Genomic DNA, 21,071 nt, shown 5'->3' with positions numbered 1-21,071 from the left:
ATATACTGTATATATATATATATATATATATATATATATATATATATATATATAAACTTGCTGATGACCATTAAAACACATCATCACAGTCTGTGAAAAGGGTCTGGACCTCTATAAGGAAACAGCCAAGCGACCGAACCGACATAAAAGTTATAATAGATAAATGAAATGTACTGTTTGTTACTTGATTCCCAATTATTTCCATTATTTCATGATTTCTATATAGTATTTGTACAGATTTTACATTTTTATTTCAATGTTGTAAATAGCAATTTGTTTAATTTTACATGACACCATAATTAGTTTCTTAAGGGCCAGGAACATTTTTCTAATGGCACAGCAGACAGCATTTAAAAAAAAAAAAAAAAAAAAAAAAAAAAAAAAAAAGTTATCTCCATCTCCTGCGCTGCTTCAAGCCGTAATAGCTGCAAATAAATGAACAGCTTAAACTAATTTAGGCTTAGACTGTGACTGTGTGTAAGACTCCAATAAAATTATTAGGTAATTATTCTATTAAAAATAAATCTCTCAATGACTAAAACTGACAGTGCCTATATTATGATAGACTACACAAAATTATAATTTTATTTTCAACTTTATTTTTAAATCATTATTATTATTATATTATTAACTGTCCCTGGTTCATTAGCTACTCTTGTAAGAAAGTAGCGGTGGCTGGAACAGACTTTAAGTATCACCTCCACTTAAAAAAATGCACTCTAATCCTATTTACATTAAATAAGCCTGCTCCCGATCAGATTTGAGTTTACGGGCCTGTTGCTATGACAGCAACTCCAGGATGAGTTTCAAAGAACCTAACAATCCTGGATCCCAAGGTGTAAATGCCCTCCCAAACGGGATCTGATTGGTTGAATGGAATGTTGTTCCAGGATCAACAAAGATGTTGATCCAGGAACATGTTGAAATCAGGCTCAGAAGATGAGTATCTCTAAGTCCGTGTAAGGCAATATTAGGTGTACGTTATTTTAAAACGTGATGGAGCATTGGAGCGAAATGTGCACGACGCATCGTATTTTGCGTTTTGCAAAAATGTTGCCACAGGTACGTTTTTCGAATGAGCCTGGGCTGGAAAAATGTGTTATTAACCACCCAGCCAACTGCCAAGTAAATAAAATAAGTCATTGTTAAGCTAAATTTTAATATTTAGATATATATTCATCATTGTTAAATGGAAGAAACAAGGAAGCTGATTGGCCATTGAAACTGCACATGTCACATAGAACCAGGTGTGTGAGATTACCAGCATGCAGAGAGATCTTTGTTAGCAGTGGATGTGCTTCTTCTACCCAAGTTGGTGTTTTTGATGGTTATAAAACCAAAGGAGAAAGATTGTTAACCTGCACGGTTGTGACGATCGAGTAAACTACATGCTGAGTTTGTTCAAAGACTGCAGGGAAAAGCCACAATGTGTTCATCAAATTTGAGATGCTACTGGTAGGACAAAGGCTCATTTTCTTTAGTGACTACAGACTACAGATGTTTTGCATGTTTGGAAGTTGTTTGTTGATGCTAGCAGTTTTAGCATCTAACATGCTAACTGGCCATGTGCACTAAGAGCATTTGATTTTACATTGCTGTTAAGTTGCTATGTAAACTGTGAGTATTTTAACAATGTTGTTTGTATTTTAAATATCCTTGAATGTACATTGATCTCAATGCTGTGTGTAGTGACTCATATATTTGTATATTTTTCCTGTATAGGTTATTAAGCTAACCATCTGAAATAATCATTGCAAACAAGTACAAGAAGATCAAGTCATTGCTTAAAGATTTTCAATAAATTGCTAAGATGATGAAGAATCAGATGTTTTGAGTTATTCCATGCACCCTCTAAAGTTGATTGAAGCCTTTTTTTCAAGATTGGGCAGACATTGAGGGAAAGAAACCCTGATAACTTGACAGTCATCAAAATCTTAAAAATGAAAAAATAAGCAGTATTCTCTGATCTAAAACGTTGGGGGCATGTCCGTTATCACACGAAAGCTGCCACCTCTCTCAATCGTCAAATACCGCTACAACCTGATAAAACAAAAGAATCACGTTAGAGGGTTGCAAAATTTAGTAGAGTTACTGTGGACTACCTACTATAATTATAACATAAGCACACAAGGCAACTTATACTCATTGGTGAGCATGTACTGCCGATGATGGCACCAGATGTTGGCGGGACAGGAGGATGAAGGCCGGGGGAGGAGATAATCGGTTCAGCCCCATTCACCAGTAACAGCGGATTATCAGTGAATCCCATTCGTCTCCGATAAAGGTTTATAAAACTATCTGCTGTAAAATGTTTAAGCTCTGAATTTGGCCTGAACCCAGAGTACTCCCCTATCCCTGATTGGGAAAGGGAATATTTAAGAGTGAAGAGTTGGGTGGTGGAGGGATGCTGGAAAACTGTTGTGGGATAGAGGTAGTTTGGCTATATACCTTCTCTCGTGCTAATTAGGTTGATTATCTGAACATACTCCTCCTGAACTTTGGAAATCTTTTAACCAATAATCAATTGGCATTCTCAACTAAATTCAAGGTTGTGATAAAATGGAGTTTGTATAAATTACTTACCCTCACCCACTCTACTGGAAACCCTTGTTGGGCCGACTGGCAATATGTAAAGCACACTTGTACAAAGTCCATTGTAACATTAAGGGCTAATCATTGGAAGACCATGTTTTGCATGTGATAGGCAGAAAAGGCTGTCAAGAAAATACTTGCATTTGATCAAATGTTGAATGAATTAATGAGGCATTTATATAGCGCTTGCATATGTACTACTGTTCACCCAAAGCACTGTACAATCATATCAGGGGATCTCTCCTCAACCACCACCAGTGTGCAGCATCCACTTGGATGATGCAATGGCAGCCACAGTACAACGGCACCAGTGCGCTCACCACACACCAGCTATAGGTGGAAAGGAGAGAGAGTGATTGAGCCCATTCAGTGGATGGGGATAATTAGGAGGCCATGATTGGTAAGGGACAATGGGGGGAATTTGGCCGTTTAGGAATTTAGGCCAATTTGGCCTACATCCCTACTCTTTACGAGAAGTGCCATGGGATTTTTAATGACCACAGAGAGTCAGGACCTCGGTTTAACATCTCATCCAAAGGACGGTGCTTGTTACAGTATATTGTCTCCATCGCTATACTGGGGCGTTAGGACATACACAGACCACAGGGTGAGCACCCCCTACTGGCCTCACTAACACCTCTTCCAGCAGCAACCTAGTTTTCCCTGGAGGTCTTCCATCCAGGTAATTATCAGGCTCAATCCAGCTTAGCTTCAGTGGGCAACCAGTCTTGGGCTACAGGGTGATATGGCTGCTGGCCAGTTTCCCATGTTTTCCAGTTTTAGACCGTGTTTAGCTGTCCCCAACAATACTTAAGATAACCTGCTTGTACGGATTTGTTAGCTAATAAACACACAAACACACACACCTCTAAAACTTACGATCCCCAGAAGGTGTCCCCAAATTTCTACTGAAGGGGCCCAATACAGTAAACTGTACAGGGGTCCCAGAAAAAAATATACAACCAATATAGACCAACCCTAATTCATACCTGCTGAATATGAAACTCTTCTATTTGATGCGTTTTGCATATTTTTTTAAAAAATGCTTTTATGTATAAATTCTAGTGTCATGTTGATACTCTACAGTATATTGTATTATAGGCTGTTTTGTGTTGTAAGACTGTTGAATGTATATGGTGGATATGCTATTGTGTGGTTATATGTAATAGCAAGAGGCTGTGTGAATATATGTTGAGTATGTTATTATGCGCTTATATGTAACATATTGCCCTTGACAAATTTCTCAATGAAATGAATCAGTTTTCCTCCTTCTCCCTCTGTCTTCCTTTTCTAATTTAAATAATGCCTTGTGCTTTTATGTTGCCATCCTTCCTTATTAATTCTTGTCTGGACAGGATCTCTTGAGCATCAGGACTCTGGTTCAGCTCCTCCAGCAACAGGACTCTGGTTTCAGCTCCTTCAGCATCAGGACTCTGGTTCGGCTCCTCCAGCATCAGGACTCTGGTTCGGCTCCTCCAGCATCAGGACTCTGGTTCGGCTCCTCCAGCATCAGGACTCTGGTTCGGCTCCTCCAGCATCAGGACTCTGGTTCGGCTCCTCCAGCATCAGGACTCTGGTTTCAGCTCCTTCAGCATCAGGACTCTGGTTTCAGCTCCTCCAGCAGAGTCCTGGTTACAATCCTGCTCAGCCTATGTGAATAATTAAAACCAATTGTCTACATTTATCCTGACAGTAAAATGCAATGAACAAAGAGTCATTCAGAGAGGTGTGTTGGGATTGGCCACCTGTGCAGTGTAATCAGGGATGATACTCAATGTCCTATAAGCTGGGACTGCTCTAAAACACCATCTAATCATCTGACGGCATTCTGTTACATAGAACACAGTACTTGACTTCAATAACACAAGAACTTCTCGCTCTGGCCACGATTTCTGTCTCCTCTTTGTGAACAACTGAACGTTTGCTATCTCTTGCCTGCAGACAGGTGACTAGGGAAGCGCAGTCTGCCAACCCTCCATGTGCTTCTGAAAGGTAAAGAACCGCACAGGAGGTTATAGAGCGTCACAGCCAGAGACCAAACAGTAGCTGGTCCCCCACGATAACTGTGAATGAAACCACTCAGGAGGGGTGTATGAAAGAGTGCCTGAGAGACCCAAGAAAAGGAAGAAATCAGCTGAAAAGGTTCTGGTCAAAAACAAAGACCCCTATATGTTGATCACAAACATATCCACGTATAAGAACATCCACCTGCAAATGATTTGTACTCCGAGTCCTTCAGCAGGGGTGCTTCTCAATATCCCTCCTCATCTCCTCGCTCCTCCGTCCTCCATCCTATGACCCGGAAACCGATCGAGCTCAGTCATCTTGAAGGACATCTCAATTCTCTAATTGCACCGCGAGGAGACGAGGATCAAGGAGTGAGGAGGCTTCCAGAGGAGTCATGAGCGACGATGCACAGGTGTATCCTATGCGGAAGTGTTTTATCGACTAAACGTGACGCACGTATAAATTCTCCTCCCCTTCACATCGGTCACAATCATTTTAATTTATACTTAACCTTTGCAGTTTATATAAACCACACATCTCACATATTTCAACAGGGTATCTTGCTTTATTATCATTTATTATGAATTCCTTAAATAACCAAACTTCAACAACATAGGTGCAGATCCTTTGAGCGCTGCTGATGATGCTTTGAAGTGAAGCTCGAGTGATTAGTATTCCAATGTATAAAAAAAAGCTTTCATTCGTTACTCCGTCCTCATTTTTTTTTCCTTGCAGCCTTCCCTTGCATCCTACAGGGGGTGGAGCTGAGATGTGAAGAAAGGAAGCGAGGAAAGGTAACGAGGATGCACAAATAAAAATTGAGAAGCACCCCACCCTGTGTGTCCACAGCCAAAGTCCAGCAGCTTGATCTTGTGTGAATCGGTGCAAATGAGCAGGTTTTGAGTGCATTGATGAGCTGCACCAGCACTTTCTTGGCCTGGCTCTCATCCAGACTGCCATTCCCCTCACAGAATCTGTGCAGATCTGGGCGTTCCAGGATCATGACGTTGCGGCCGGGATAGTCAAACCAGTCCACGAGCTGCAGGACATTGGGGCAGGCAGGAGCTGAATTGAGCCAGGTTATCAATGACACATCCAGCGGCAGCAGACCCTGACCATCCTGCAGTGGCAGAAGAGGACATAATATTCTTTAATTATCGTTGGAGGGCTAAATGCGGATGCAAACCAATAAGACCTCAAACAGCCACAACAAATTCAAGATAAACTTACAACTTCCATCTCCTCATGCTCCTCGTCTTTAGAGACATACTTGATAGCATCCTGCAGTCAGATAAACCACAGTAAATGACACCTGCTAATTTTGACAACCTCATGTCCTGTATAGATTACGGGCTATGCCACAATGTCATGAATAAGGGCTGTTGAATAAATGTATTACTGGCAATCCATCAGAGCTGTGGGTCCCAGCATACACCGAGCCAAATCCCCCTTGACCCAGCAATGGGTCCCAGCTTTATATACTCTTCTGCAACATATGATGACAAGAAATGTCTTCAAGTGAAAACATGTTACTAAAATTCTAAGAGAATGTTACTTTAGATCAATCAGTGAATTTACATTTTCATTTGGAAACCATGTTTTAAGAATAAGCCTGACCTTCACGAGAGGGTTTGGCGGGTCTCTCGTATGAAGTAGTGGGATCTTTATCTTCCAAGCTGGGCCGCTTCCGCTTTCTTCTGAGTCGATGCAGAAGGCAAAGGATAGATTTAGCCAGACACCTTTTGACTCCATGGATGGGTTGGTTGTGACAGTGTTTTCTGAATGTGATCACCAAAGCCCAACCTCAAAAACTCCTGACCAGCCATCTGGGTGGAAGCAGCACTGGATCCGGAGTGGCCTGAGGCTGAAAGACAATCTATTTCACACAGTTTTACATTGTTCTTGTTATTTTTTAACACCATTATTATAACACAGGAATGTTGAGCGCTTGATTCTGATTGGCCATTTTAAGATATAGTTCCAGGTCTGTCAACCGCAATACAGTTCCCTATCATTTCGCCAAATTATTTCAGTTATTTCAAAGGTCCTTACAGCCTACGACAGCAAATGGACCAAAACCCAGAAAGACACGTGACCAAAAAAACAATTATGACAAACAATTGTATAAAAAATAACAATTTGCATGTTCTTCCAATGAAATTACATTTTATCATATATGGGAAGCTGTCACACTCTTTCACGTACACAACTGTAAAGCTACATGACAATGACATTTCTCAGTAGCAAAATGATAACGTCGCTGTTCTTGAAGCAGTTAAACTTAAAGCTTCGATATAGGCAGAGAGGCATCTGTTGAACACTGTTGAGACGCACAGACTCAATCCATATTTCACTTTATAATGATTTTTTTTATTAAGAAAAGGCATGCAATTTTTTCATATCCAATGAGTACAATGTTTATTTAGCAGGGGAAATTTGAGATTAAATTGGTTAACTTGCACACATTTGTTCGTTAGTTTAAATCAAACATTCTAACATCATACCATGACATCAATTGTGTATGTATGTATACGTATGTATGTATGTCTCTTCCGGAGCCGTGTGTGTTTGTGTATGTATGTACACTCACCCAAAGGATTATTAGGAACACCATACTAATACTGTGTTTGACCCCCTTTCGCCTTCAGAACTGCCTTAATTCTACGTGGCATTGATTCAACAAGGTGCTGAAAGCATTCTTTAGAAATGTTGGCCCATATTGATAGGATAGCATCTTGCAGTTGATGGAGATTTGTGGGATGCACATCCAGGGCACGAAGCTCCCGTTCCACCACATCCCAAAGATGCTCTATTTGGGTTGAGATCTGGTGACTGTGGGGGCTATTTTAGTACAGTGAACTCATTGTCATGTTCAAGAAACCAATTTGAAATGATTCGAGCTTTGTGACATGGTGCATTATCCTGCTGGAAGTAGCCATCAGAGGATGGGTACATGGTGATCATAAAGGGATGGACATGGTCAGAAACAATGCTCAGGTAGGCCGTGGCATTTAAACGATCTCCAATTGGCACTAAGGGGCCTAAAGTGTGCCAAGAAAACATCCCCCACACCATTACACCACCACCACCAGCCTGCACAGTGGTAAGTGGTAAGGCATGATGGATCCATGTTCTCATTCTGTTTACGCCAAATTCTGACTCTACCATCTGAATGTCTCAACAGAAATCGAGACTCATCAGACCAGGCAACATTTTTCCAGTCTTCAACTGTCCAATTTGGGTGAGCTTGTGCAAATTCTAGCCTCTTTTTCCTATTTGTAGTGGATATGATTGGTACCCGGTGGGGTCTTCTGCTGTTGTAGCCCATCCGCCTCAAGGTTGTGTGTGTTGTGGCTTCACAAATGCTTTGCTGCATACCTCGGTTGTAACGAGTGGTTATTTCAGTCAAAGTTGCTCTTCTATCAGCTTGAATCAGTCGGCCCATTCTCCTCTGACCTCTAGCATCAACAAAGCATTTTCGCCCACAGGACTGCCGCATACTGGATGTTTTTCCCTTTTCACACCATTCTTTGTAAACCCTAGAAATGGGTGTGCGTGAAAATCCCAGTAACTGAGCAGATTGTGAAATACTCAGACCGGCCCGTCTGGCACCAACAACCATGCCACGCTCAAAATTGCTTAAATCACCTTTCTTTCCCATTCTGACATTCAGTTTGGAGTTCAGGAGATTGTCTTGACCAGGACCACACCCCTAAATGCATTGAAGCAACTGTCATGTGATTGGTTGATTAGATAATTGCATTAATGAGAAATTGAACAGGTGTTCCTAATAATCCTTTAGGTGAGTGTATGTATGTATGAATGTATGTAGCCTATGTATGTATGTCTCTTCCTGAGCTGTGTGTGTGTATGAATCCCAAGGTGTCGAGATGAATTAACACCATGTCTGCGTCTCTGATCTCTTGCTCTTTCGACAAGGCGCATATCAGATAATCGTCTATGTACGACAATATTCTTATCCCTTTGTTTCTCAACGGAAAAAGTGCTGCTTCTACATATTTGCTGAAAACTCTTGACGCTAAAGACAAACCAATTGGCATGGTTTGAAACTCGTAAGCAGTGCCTCGGAATTCAAACCTGAGATATTTCCTGAGACGGGTACACATCTATGTGAAAATATGCGTCTGACAGATCGATCGTCACAAACCAATCGTTCTGGTGGATTGATCGACAAAGTGTCTTGTTGTGTGTCAACATTTTGAATGAATACTTCCGTAGGTGCTTGTTTAACACACGGAGATCTAAAATTGGGCGCAGAGATGTGCTCCCTTTCTTTGGAATCACAAAGTAACGAGAGTAAAAACCCTGACAGCTCACTTCCTTTGGCACCACTCTGATGGCTCGTTTGTCTAAAAGAGTGTCCATCTCGGCCATCAGGACGCGAGCTGATTCTCCCTCGGCCACTGAGACTATCATACCATTGAATCTGGGTGGTTTCATGGCAAACTGAAGTCTGTACCCCCGTAAAATTGTGTTTACAACCCACGGATGAGCCGCACATGCGCGCCAATTGAGTATGCGAGCCGAGAGAGAGGTCCCTTGTATACTTCTCCATCGCGGGCGCGCTTTGATGACGTCATTACAGTTTCCGCGCTGACCCCTTCTGAAGGAGCATGCGCTCCCTCCAGCGGTGAGGCTAGGGAGACACGTTTCAAACTTTGGATTTCTTTGCAATCTATCGCCCTCGGCTGTCTGCCTGGCTGCTATAGTGAAACATTTATTAGTGTGTTTATTGTATTTGGGGAGCATATCGCCCTTAGCCCGTGGCTTGGATGCGATAATGCATTCTTTATTAAACATTCCCCTGAACTGATGGGCGTTTGAAAACCCCATGTGAGTGCTTGGTGACACTGGTGAACATTCTGAACTTGATAACTTACATTAAAAGCCCTTGCTGAACTCAGAATAACAGGGCTGGATCCCCTCCTTCTCTTTGCGGGCGGAGAGAGAAGTGCAGGGGAACATTCGCGTGTCAGGTCACACGTTTTTTATTCCGTTCCGTGGGGTGGGTGGTTCCTCGCCGCCGCGGCCACAAATTAATGCTTCCCCCATGGTCTGGGGCCATCCGATCTCGGACGATGACCAGATTGTTGTCTGCTGGGAGCCGGTCTCACATTCCTAGCCCCCCCCGTCTCCCTCTCGCAGCAGCGGCTGCTACAAAGCCCGGCCGTGCTGGCTGAGAGGATGGTCGCGGTGCTTGCTTGCATGGTAAACAGAGGTTAAAAGCTTCATCCTCTTGTTTCCTGAGGGTGCAGCATCCATCACCTCTGCTTTCTGAGCGTCGCTCAATCCTGACAGGTTTAGCCATAGCGCTCTCTCACCTGAAACGGCCAGGCCCATGACATGACCACAACCCTGAACTGCGCCATGGGAAGAGCGGAGAATTAGATCGTTCACCACACATATCTCCTCCAAAATCTCTGTCTGGTACGCTGACAGTAAAGTCACCGCGTTCAGCGAGCACACTGACTGCGCTGCATACTTGTACATCCTCTGATAGACAGACGCGGTCAGACGTTCCATCTTGCTCGGCAGCGAAATTTGGGAGGAGGCACAAATAGAGTGTCGATTCGGATGGAGGTGATAGGCCACTGAAGAGACTATCGCTGGGGGTCCGGCCAGCCCCAGCTCTCCCATTCCCTGAATCTCCAGCTTAGAACATCCCTTGGTCGGGAGCTTGCTCTTAAAGGGGCTACCCCAATGGTGGGACATCTCCTTCATGCACGCCGGCACGGCGGGTAGGAGTTGTCTCGCTGTGGTTTGAGCAGGCAGTAGCCTTTTTCCATCAGAAAGGTCCCTCTCTGCTCCTTCTGCATCCTGCGTCGCGGGCCACGCTAGGCCCAGTTTAGCCGCGGCTCGCTTGCACACCTCGTGCAGGTTACCGTCTGCCTGAGAGCCCGAGTCAGTCGTGCTAGGGGGTCTAGACTGTTGGACAGGGAAGAGAGAGTTGTCTTCCTTCTCCTCGTCATCCATGTCCAAGTCGAGGAGGTCAGAGTTAGTGTCGCCCTCGTCTCCCGGCTCCTCCTCCTCGTGTGCGAGAAGGCCATCGAACAGAGGAGGCATATCCGGGGATTCGGCTTCCATCATGTCAGCCCAGTCAGTAGCCTTAGGTTTCGCGGCAGCTCCGGACAGACATGGGTCTTGCTGTCTAGCCACCGCAACTCTCAGCCTTCTCTCCAAAATTTTCACCGGCATTGACGCACAGTGAACGCACGTTTGCGGGTCCGCGAGCGACGTTCTGCATGCTTAGCGCCCATACAAACGATGCACATGGGATAGGGGTCCCTGCCCGAGATGGTTGCTCCGCATGACGCTGGACACGGGCGGGGTGCAGGCTTCCCTGCTTTTCGACTCATTCCCTTTGGCGGGGGTAATGACCGTCGAAGAGCGGCTGAAGCGAGAAATAGTGATTCAATGACTCGTCACAACACGTTAGTCTGAAGGTTCACTAGGGTAGTTAGCCCTATTCATGGCTCGCCTTAACACGTAAAGCCTAAAGATGGCTTGACACCACTGAAAAACCTACCGCCGTAGTTTAACACGCGATAGAACAGAATAGCTCGCCTTGAAGTGGACACTATTCCGTGTGACACTCAACACAGTCCAATCCACTGATGTCGCGTTCGATGGCGTAATCCAATGATGGTCCGCCTATTGAACTGTTCAGCGAAATCAGCGACGAAGTCGGACGTGCTGAGAGAGCTTGTTGTAGTCCCTCACGGGAAGAAAGCGAGAATGACTTTGTTAGGGGTTGACCTGAGTGATATAGGTGGGGGTGGAGCCTCCGTAGTTGGTCACGCCCAAAGCGATTCCCATACTGAAACACCGAGCGAAGTTAGAAAAAGAACAGCTTGTGTGTGTGTGTGTGTAAACAATATCATTTGCTCAATATAAAATATATTTTATTGACGGGCAACAGGGCATTTTGTAAGGGATAATGTACATCCAGCCGGTGGTTCTCTCAAAATAAGCCCCGACAGGATGATGGGGATCCCGACATGAAATGGAGGCTGGATGTTCATTATCCCGCTTATTACATGGCTACTTTCGCCACATAAGTAAATAATTAGACACGAAATATTGATCTGAGTTAAAATATTTTATTAACTTTGCTCTTTAAACATAAAGCTTCCGCGGAGAGAGCAGTTGCTAGCACGGCAAGTTCAAACTAGACGGACATTTAAGAGATAGGTATACAGTCATTCATATCACTTATTACACAGCATTTCACCACATAAATAATTATGGGGATAAGATATATTGATTTCAGATTAAACTGTTTTAAAATCGTACCTGTTTACATCTCATAATCCAACAGTGTACAAAACAATAATCACAAAATGGCAGCAGCTGCGTTTGTATGAAACAAGAGAGAGCGAGTCCACGATACTGGATGGCATAATTAAATAACTGTACACAAAATATTGATTCGACTGAGTTTTAATATTTTATTAGCTCACCAAACGTAAAATTTCCATGAAGAAAAAACGTTCCTAGCACAGGTGTATGGCACTGCTGACTTCAGTAACCCGGATGAGCCTGCATTATCTGTTTTAAGCGGTTATCTGTTTTAAGCGGTTATCTGTGAATACCGATGGATGGCGCTATTGACCAATCAGAATCAAGTATTCCACAGAGCCGTGTAATAACTCATTTTATATACTGGTTCTAAAGTAACACTGGACAAAAATAAAGCTAAACACCTTAAACACTGTTCTTAAAATATAGTTAAAAGAAAATAAATGGAATAGCAAAGGCACTGTAAACATTACAAAGATTGTCTTCCTTCCAAAACACACAATAAATTAACATAGAAAGGCTAAAAAGCTCACAGGAAAAAGGGAAATAAATATACTTTTGATCTGAAAGTAGGCCTGTCACGATTATGAAATTTGGCTGACGATTAACTGTCTAAAAAATAATTGCGGTTATGCTAATTGTCAGTTTTAGGGCTTTGACAATTAATTGTCTGTTTTAGAGCTTTGTCTTAAAATTTTTTGTGTGCTTCATTCATTAAATAATTGTGATGAATTTAATCCTTTGTAAATTATAATTTTGCAGTGTAAGATTACAGTTAACACCTTTAAATATTAAATATTTTTTTTAAATTCAGTAAATAACTGAAACAATCACAACAAACTGGCCAATCAGAAAAGACCATAAAATGTACCATTCATATTCACCAAGCCTATAAAAGAGCGCAATAATAGATCAGATAACCGCGATCAGATGGTTATTTAATTATCGTGACAGGCCTATTTGAAAGTCTCCTTTTTTCTCACCAAAAAAAAAAAAAAAAACATCATTATGGCAGAACAATGAACTTGATCACCAAAACTGGTGTAAGACTGTATTAGGGCTGTCAAAATTGCCCCAAAATGACGTTCAAATATTCCCTCTAAAAAAAACACATATATTCGAACTATTCAAACATCTGGTTGCTCATTTTGTCAATGACGCGCATTATGTCAATAACAGGACAAATTAATACAAAGAGACATAACTACTTGTATAGCTGGTTTATTTAAGTTTAAACATATTTGACAACGTATTACCTACACAAAAACAAGTAAATCAACTAATGGCCAAGACCGCAGACCTCACTCTCGCTCGCAGGCACTCTTTCTCTCTCTCACCCTCACCGCGCATAACGGTTTAAATGAACAACAACAATAAACAAAGGTTGAGTGCTGATCAAGAGTTTTGTGCAAGCAATTTAAGGTTGCGACTCTTGTCCCAAATATAGCAGGCTTCATTCAGTGATTGAAACAAATATTATTAACATTAATTGAAGTTTTACAGTATAGAACCGACATTGAACGCTCCGAGCGAGCTGTGCTGTGGTAAACGTGGAACTTTTCCTTGACATGAAACGATAAATAATCAAACCAGTGGAAGCCTGAAGTGCATGAAACTGCTGTATCTAACCTACCTTATTCATGCAACATCTATTCAGTCAGCTCATTTGGGTGCACATTTTCGAGATGTGACCTCATGTTGCTAGTGGTCGAATGGTATGCTAACTGTATCTTACATAGCTTGCATACTACTTTATCTCGCGGCTCCACAATTTTACCTTCTACCGACCAAAATCCAAAGTACTTCCAGACATGGCTTTTTAGATTTTGGGGGGTTAAAACCACTTTCTCTGCTGCGGAGTTGGGCTCTGCATTTTCTGCCATCTTCCATGTAAGTCAACTTTCAGCAGTGACGCTGTGCCAGACAGTGCGACTCCTGTGACCTGTCCCCTCAGACAGCGCGCCCACTCGCAAAGCAGACAGCCGCGCCTCTGCTACCGCGGGCGTGTTTTTCCACATTCGAATATTAATTTTCACCTTCGAAATTCTGTTTTTTAAAACTATTGAATATATATTCGAATTTAGAATATTCGTTGACAGCCCTAGACTGTATACACTTGGGCTTGATCATGTAGACTCATCACCATTTAGATGTAAATGTGGTCCCGCTCCTCCTCATATAAATTACATTTCACAACAATCAAATTTGTAATAGTTCTTAAAGGCCCCACTAACCATTAATCAATATTCACAATCACTTTACTTTTTCAATGAGATTCATTTTGCAGGAGAAACGCTGTGAAAGGTCAACGTGAGCCTGGTGTTGTAGTAATGCTGTTGCTTTGCTTGAGCAGGCGCTGTGAAACAGGCCTGGTGTCATGTATCTTTACAGGCCTCGTTCTGCCAGATTAGAAAGGCTTGGTGCTGGAATGCTTATTTTCTGTGGTGTCGCTCTCCTGAACAGGATTATTGACCATTGGCTGACTGTCATTTTTGGGTGATGTTGTGTTAACCAACAAGATGTTTTCGTCACTCTTAGGCACAGGATCAGTGGCTTCAGCTGATGTGGATTGACAATTCAACTTAGGTTTCACAATGACTAACACAAGGATGATTGAGATAATGACAGTTGACAAACCAAAAACTATGGCGAGACACTTATAATTAATGGGAGATTGTGCTTCATTGCAGTTGGAGTCTGTTTGGTTTCCTGGACTGGAGCGTTTTTCTGTGTGAATCAAAGAGCAGATTGCTTTTTTAAAGTGAAAACAAGGCTTGTTATTATGCCAAAGTTGACAAGTAAAATATGTAATGTCTGACCATATGATGCAAGTTAAAAATGATATTTGAATCGCCTTTCCCAGCCTTACCGTTCACATGTGACAGAGCATAGGCGTGTGGGTATCCTTCAGTCGTTTCATCATCCACGAAGCAACGGTATATCCCAGCATCTGTCTTGTGAACTCCAGTGATAGTCAAAGAGAAATCGCCAGTTTTGAAGCAGTTCTTCTCCAGAGATACTCTTCCCTCGTAGCCTTCGCCAGGGTTTATGGATCCATCTTTCGTATAGTGCATAACTCTTTCACTGTTATGCAGCCAGGTCACATCATTGGCACTGTCTGCGTAACAGGCGAGGGTGATGCTGTCCATCTCTGCCGCATGCACATTTATTGCATCTATAAGGGAATATTTTAAATCAAAATCAGTCGCTTATCATGTGCTGATGCTGCTCACACATGACTCAAGTTTTATAGGAATCAGATACAGTGAATACTTACAGAAAACATCCAGTTTGAGTGAATTTTTAACCCCATTACAGACAAACTCATAGTACCCCCGGTCTGTGAATTTGGCTGAGTTGAGAATCAGGTGCTTTTCTTTCCATGTGAATTTTTCTTGAAAACCTTTTTCAATCCGGAAGATCCGGTTTTGATATGTGGCGATAGTTGCTTTTGTGGGGGAACTTTTACTCCATTCAGCTCTCGCACAGATGCTGGCGTTACCGGGGAATGTATATGATGTTTTTAGTAACACAAAATCAGATTTAATACCCTTGAAGACTGCTTCTGAAACAATGAACATAAAAGAGACAGTTTTAATGATCTGTGTGTGTATGCGTGCGCGTGCATGGGTGTGTGTGTGTGTGTGCGCGTGCATGGGTGTGTGTGTGACGGTTCTTTCAGGTGTACTTTGCTTTTTTATGTTTCTAATTCATTTATGAAGCCACTGCAAACTTTATCGTTACATATTACATTGTTATACTATAATGCCATCATTTTCTGTGCAGGCAATTAGCTTACTTCGCTGTAAATAGGAAAGCCTGACAATATCACTGCTAAATACCTTTAAGTATTGTGGTAAAGATCGGGGCTTAAAGAAAATCCCGAGCTTCCCACTCGCATTTACGACATTGTGGTGGCGTTCATGTGCGTTCAACTTGTAAATACAATCTTTACAAGATGACTTGAGTGCACCAACATACCATTTAACTGACCAACCAAACTTGTAAGTATGACAGCCAGCTGCAGCATATACATCGTGGCAATCCGCTGAAACAGGTTCTCCACCCAGACTGAGTTGTGGCGTGTAGCCAAGTGCAGTTTATTTAAATGAATGACATGAGACATTCAAAATAAACGACAACTATAGAGAAGGATCAGACGCCATGAAATAAAAAACAAGGAAACAGGAAGGAAGGTCAGTTACGCAAGTAACAGAAACTTCAAAACAAAAGACATTACAAAAAAAGACATTAATTTCAAAACATAACATGAACAAAACTTAAACATGACATAAGCAAGTATTGTTATGTGTCAGTCATGCTGCTCAGCTTCAAAAACAATCAACATACTGTACAATGATGTATATCACACATATGATGATCATGTCACAGGTCGGGAGTATGGTGGCACCGCGCCAACCGACCTCCCCGTTAACCCCTTGGCAGTGCCCTTCCGAGGAGCTACCCCACAGCCCAGAGACGACAGACAACAGAGTAACAATTTAAAAGACTATTATTTAAATGATTCTAAAATTGGAAGCTGCTCCGAATGTGGGCGGATGGTAAGTATCTGGACGCCCAGGTCAGGTCCGTTGGTGGGCGAGTATGGCACTGGGGGAAAGCTCTCGAACACCAGTGGCGCGGGTCCTCACCCCTTGTGGCCGTTCCGTCTCTTACAAAGGGGTGGGTACAGGGGACTCGATGGAGGTACTATTTACCGTTGTTTTCTACTTCACAGGATCAGGATTCTGCCAGCCAAGCTAAGCACCACTTCAGGAGGCGGGAATTCTTCCGAGGACGGGCTGGAACCAGCAAGGGAAGAACAGGAAAGCGGCAGCACTAATTCCACAGCAGCAGTTGGATGAGAGTGAATGCACTAACGTTGAGCATCTGTTCCACAGGGTCAGCCTGGACCACGGCCGGGAAGGATCGTCGACTTGGGCAGAAACGGCACTACAGGAGGCTCGGGACAGCATCAATGTGGGTAAGTAGCTATATCCTCTATTCTTCAGCTTTTGTGTTTCAGGATCAATGCACCACCGGAACGGCCTCGGGCTCTGGACTTGGTCTGTACACCTCTTCGAAGACTGCGTGGAGCCGCCACTCTGACCTCTGAGGATCTGAATCGAACTCGGGTCACCGCTCCAGGTAGGCAGAGATCGTAGTTCGGGTAGTCAGGTCAAGCCGTCAATGGTGGTGCTTCGACGTAGGGGACAAGGCTCTTGGAGGTAGCGGCTTCAAAGCATACAGCTTACGAAGGACCTTCAGGCTGTTCGGGATAACTTCAAGAGAGAGTACTCACAATGGGCGTTCAGCTGTAATGACTCAGCATAGAAGACAGTACTTTAGGCTGTGGTGGCTCAGCATAGAAGACAGCGCTTTAGACTGTAGTGGCTCAGCATAGAAGACAGCGCTTTAGACTGTAGTGGCTCAGCATATAGGCATCAGTGCAACAGCATAAAGAGAGGAAACATTCAGAACGTTCAGTGTAACTTCAAGAGAGGGTACTCACAATGGGCGTTCAGCTGTGGTGGCTCAGCATAGAAGACAGCGCTTTAGACTGTGGTGACTCAGCATATAGATATCAATGCAACAGCATACGGAGAGGAGACATTCAGAACGTTCAGTGTAACTTCAAGAGAGAGTACTCACAATGGGCGTTCAGCTGTGGTGGCTCAGCATAGAAGACAGCGCTTTAGACTGTGGTGACTCAGCATATAGATATCAATGCAACAGCATGAAGAGAGGAGACATTCAGAACGTTCAGTGTAACTTCAAGAGAGAGTACTCACAATGGGCGTTCAGCTGTAGTTGCGTTCAACTTAGATGCTTGGATCCTCCGTCCGTCGACACGTGCACTTTTTCCCTCGCTGCAAACACTGTACTCCGCCCCACACGTGCAATCACCGCAATATCACTCTCATTAATCGTGCAAAGTTCAGCAAACACCGCAGTATCACTCCAATTCCCCAAAACTAGAACAATGCTCAAGTCCAGCGAGTTATTTCCATGCTGGTCGATGGCGGACATCTAGTGAAACAACACAGCTTTATTCCTGATAACAGTCAAAGATGTTCCTCTACTGTCGCCTTGTTTCTCACAACACAAAGTGGAACACTTATCTTTCTAGTGGTAGCTCCGATGTATAATCCTTCCCTCCTCAACTCCACGGCTGATAATTCATCACCACATGCACGGATTCACTGGAAGAAGCTGGCCAGATGAACTGAGCACGTCCTCTCAACACTGCACTTGTCAATTTTTCTCAAGAAAAGCTCACACCACAAGTTATCAACGTCACAGCTTACATGCCACACTCCTGTAGAACGCTGCTTTTATATCCTTCTCTCGCATATCACTCGCGTCTTTGTTCGCTCCCACAGGTGCGGCCAATCTCTCATCATCAAGGGCCCTGTCCCAAATGGCGCACTTCATGCGGACTTTCGGTCTCGTGGACTTGAATTGCGCGTGCTCGCTGAGTCTACGAGTCCGTAGGCCGTCCCATTCAGCATTTTACCGCTCTGAAGTGTGCTCAGCAGCGCCCCCTTTGTACCCTTGAAGCGGTCTTCCGCGAAGCCCGCATAGAAGCAGGCTTCACGCACTTTAACTACCCAGGAATCCTTGCGAAAGGCCAATCAGACAACAGATGGGAGGAGATTTCACTCACGGATAATTGTTGACATGGCTGAGAAGAAAATATTACGGGTTTTATGACCTAAATGTACATTTTACCAGTTGTTACCTACAGTTTATACAAACATTATGGTCATCGACCAGTGGTTGATGTCTCAAACATAATAATAGCGTGTTTAATAATACGATCGTGTTATGATTCATTAAATAAATAGTACCGAATGTCAGGGCTTTACTGAGTCATATGTAAACATAGTATGAATATTGAAACCTGTAAATTGAAAAAATTATGTTTAAATTATGTTTTAAAATTGTAATCTTAGTTCAAATGGAACATTATGTAGCCTATTATTATGTACAACTGTAAACATCATTTAAATAAGCATGATATATCTATTGTTTAATGCCCAGGTGATATGCACAATATCAAAATATAGAACTGTAAAATTAGGATGTGTAGTTGACATGCAAATAAGACATCGGAGCGCAAAAATGTGATTTCTCCTGTCCAACAACAACCAGGCAGTTATTTCTGGAGTGCCGATCGAGTCTGTCCCAAAAATACCTCTCAATGCGCCCTCGTGGACTCGCGCCAAGGGCCCTATAGGTCTGCACTACATGACGTCACCAAAGTGTGGACTCTGAGGAAGTCCACAAGTCCGGAGTGTGCCATTTGGGACAGGGCCAACATGAGCTGTCTCGAGCTCATGCGCACTAGCCACCGGAATCAGACTCGGGGTTTCCGGAAAGACGTCCGGGGGGAAGGGGGAACAACAAAAGAAAAGTTCTGGCTTTTAGTCACCCCGTGACAATCACATTTGTGGACTGATAATTAAGGTTAACCACAGATTTATAAAATCCATCATGGATTCTACTAAATCTACTGTTTTTAATTGAAAAGATGACATATTTGGTACCTGCATATTTTTTTAGCATAATGATCTGAAGCTGATGAGGTTAAAACAACCATAACTGGCAGAAGACCGAGAGTTCGGTTCATCAGCTCAGCGCAAAACACACACAAGCAACAAAGAAAGTTTGTAGCGCTGAATGGATTCTTTTTTCCAGCAGAATAAATGTATAAATAAATTCAAAGCTCTATTTTAATGCTATTTTTTTTATTGCACATCCATGTTAGTGGCTCCACACTTCTGTATTTCACTCTCTGACAGGAACTGATGGGCAGATTGAACTTGGTATGAAAATTAAGACGTTGAGCTTTCCTTTTGAAGATCGATATTTTGATAGTAGTATCAATAATAAGTGCTCTCTTTATCCAGCAATCTTTATTGTCTTTATATCATTAAAGATAATGCCTATGTAAGAGTAGAGAATAACGTAGTGATGTTGAGAAACTCCAGTTGTTAGGCACACATCCAAAGAGAGGAAGGCCCTATCCCATCAGAAAGCTATGGCAAGCCATTTAAACATTTATTGTTTGACACTAACCTGACTTTTTTTTTATCGGACTGATATAATCCTTAATTTTGATGCAAATCACCCTGATGGATTCAAGCCTCATGATTACACATTTATTTATTATTTTCTACAATTACAATTCAATCCAAATGATGTAGTGCTGATATAGCGCTTTCGTCTGCGAGTTGAGTCCTGGCTGGAAAAACACACACAGGCTAAGAAGTCCTCAAGGGAACGATCCCCCTGTGAGAGAAGGAGGATCTGAACCGCTGCTGGAAACACGCAGCAAAAGAACAACCATTAAACAACGACGAAAACGTGTGACACTGTCACACATGATGCATGTTTTACCACTCTATATATTATATTGATTTTATGTATATTAGAGATTTAATAGGTTTACATGTTGTCTTAGTCATTTTAATCCATTTTATTCCTCTTATATTTTGTATGTGTGTATGTCTTTAAATTATTATTGGTCTGCCTGTCATGTGAGTAATCACATGACAGGAAACAAGAACAAGACAGTATAAAGCAGGCAGCATGCCAAACAATGGAGGTCGTTGCTCACTAGACGACCAGGTGATCACCAGCAAACTGGACTGTGGAGTTACTTCAGTGGACTTACCTTTCCAGCACTTGGGATTATCACTTCTGTGGACTTTGTATATACACCGGTGGACATTACTCACATTCACTTTTGGACAAGCAATACACCAGGATTCTTTGGACTGTTTTATGGTATGGTGCCACGGACTCCACGCTTTCAACAGACTTAGTTTTCTTGTATTTATTGTGTTGTTTTAAGTTCCTTGTGAATATTGTTTAATACACTTTTGTTCCGGTTATATCTGTTGTTGTCTCATCTTTTAAAACACTTCACAAACTCTCACAGTTTAATCTGACCCCAATTTTAGTTAATGTAATTCAACCAAGAAGGCTGAATGTTACAAACGGACAAAGAACTCTTCAAGCTCAGGGCTAAGGATAATCAAAGGGAGGACAACAAGAATCAGGTGTGGCAGATCAATCCAACAATAAATAACCATAGAAACTAATGCAAATGTGAAAACCAAGGAAACAAAGGGAAAAATCAGGCC

The 21,071-nt window shown here is 42.6% G+C and overlaps 1 protein-coding gene and 1 long non-coding RNA gene across 3 annotated transcripts; both read right to left on the bottom strand.

Annotated features, from left to right (window-relative positions):
• Positions 1-5,147: 5,147 nt before the first annotated feature.
• On the bottom strand, positions 5,148-7,675 carry LOC311067914. Its single transcript, XR_014603302.1, has 4 exons — positions 6,217-7,675; positions 5,999-6,085; positions 5,830-5,880; positions 5,148-5,719 (listed from the first exon to the last, which is right to left on the bottom strand). It is a non-coding gene; the product is annotated as an uncharacterized lncRNA (long non-coding RNA).
• Positions 7,676-13,124: 5,449 nt separating this feature from the next.
• LOC311066904 (uncharacterized protein) lies at positions 13,125-16,109 on the bottom strand. Of its 2 annotated transcripts, none has more exons than XM_084088349.1 (4): positions 15,901-16,109; positions 15,197-15,484; positions 14,789-15,094; positions 13,125-14,646 (listed from the first exon to the last, which is right to left on the bottom strand). In XM_084088349.1, exons 1-4 carry the CDS (start codon positions 16,043-16,045, stop codon positions 14,327-14,329), a joined length of 1,059 nt encoding a protein of 352 aa, XP_083944475.1. In that variant the 5' UTR covers positions 16,046-16,109; the 3' UTR covers positions 13,125-14,326. The 2 variants fall into 2 exon arrangements, with proteins under 2 accessions (XP_083944475.1, XP_083944476.1); XM_084088350.1 differs by having other exon boundaries at positions 15,197-15,481.
• Positions 16,110-21,071: the final 4,962 nt, after the last annotated feature.

This window comes from Abramis brama (assembly GCF_963993115.1).
Source record: "Abramis brama genome assembly, chromosome: 17".
Lineage (NCBI taxonomy): Eukaryota > Metazoa > Chordata > Actinopteri > Cypriniformes > Leuciscidae > Abramis > Abramis brama.
Note: the sequence above shows the minus strand (reverse complement) of the source record. Positions and strands in the feature narration are given on the sequence as shown.

What these genes read in the sequence shown, in the direction of transcription:
- LOC311066904 (XM_084088349.1), bottom strand. Translation starts at nt 16,045, where the DNA reads ATGTCTCATGTCATTCATTTAAATAAACTGCACTTGGCTACACGCCAC. An exon ending in TTTGGTTGGTCAGTTAAATG is followed by an intron (nt 15,485 to 15,900) that starts GTATGTTGGTGC and finishes TCATTGTTTCAG; the next exon opens with AAGCAGTCTTCAAGGGTATT. An exon ending in ACTCAAACTGGATGTTTTCT is followed by an intron (nt 15,095 to 15,196) that starts GTAAGTATTCAC and finishes ATTCCCTTATAG; the next exon opens with ATGCAATAAATGTGCATGCG.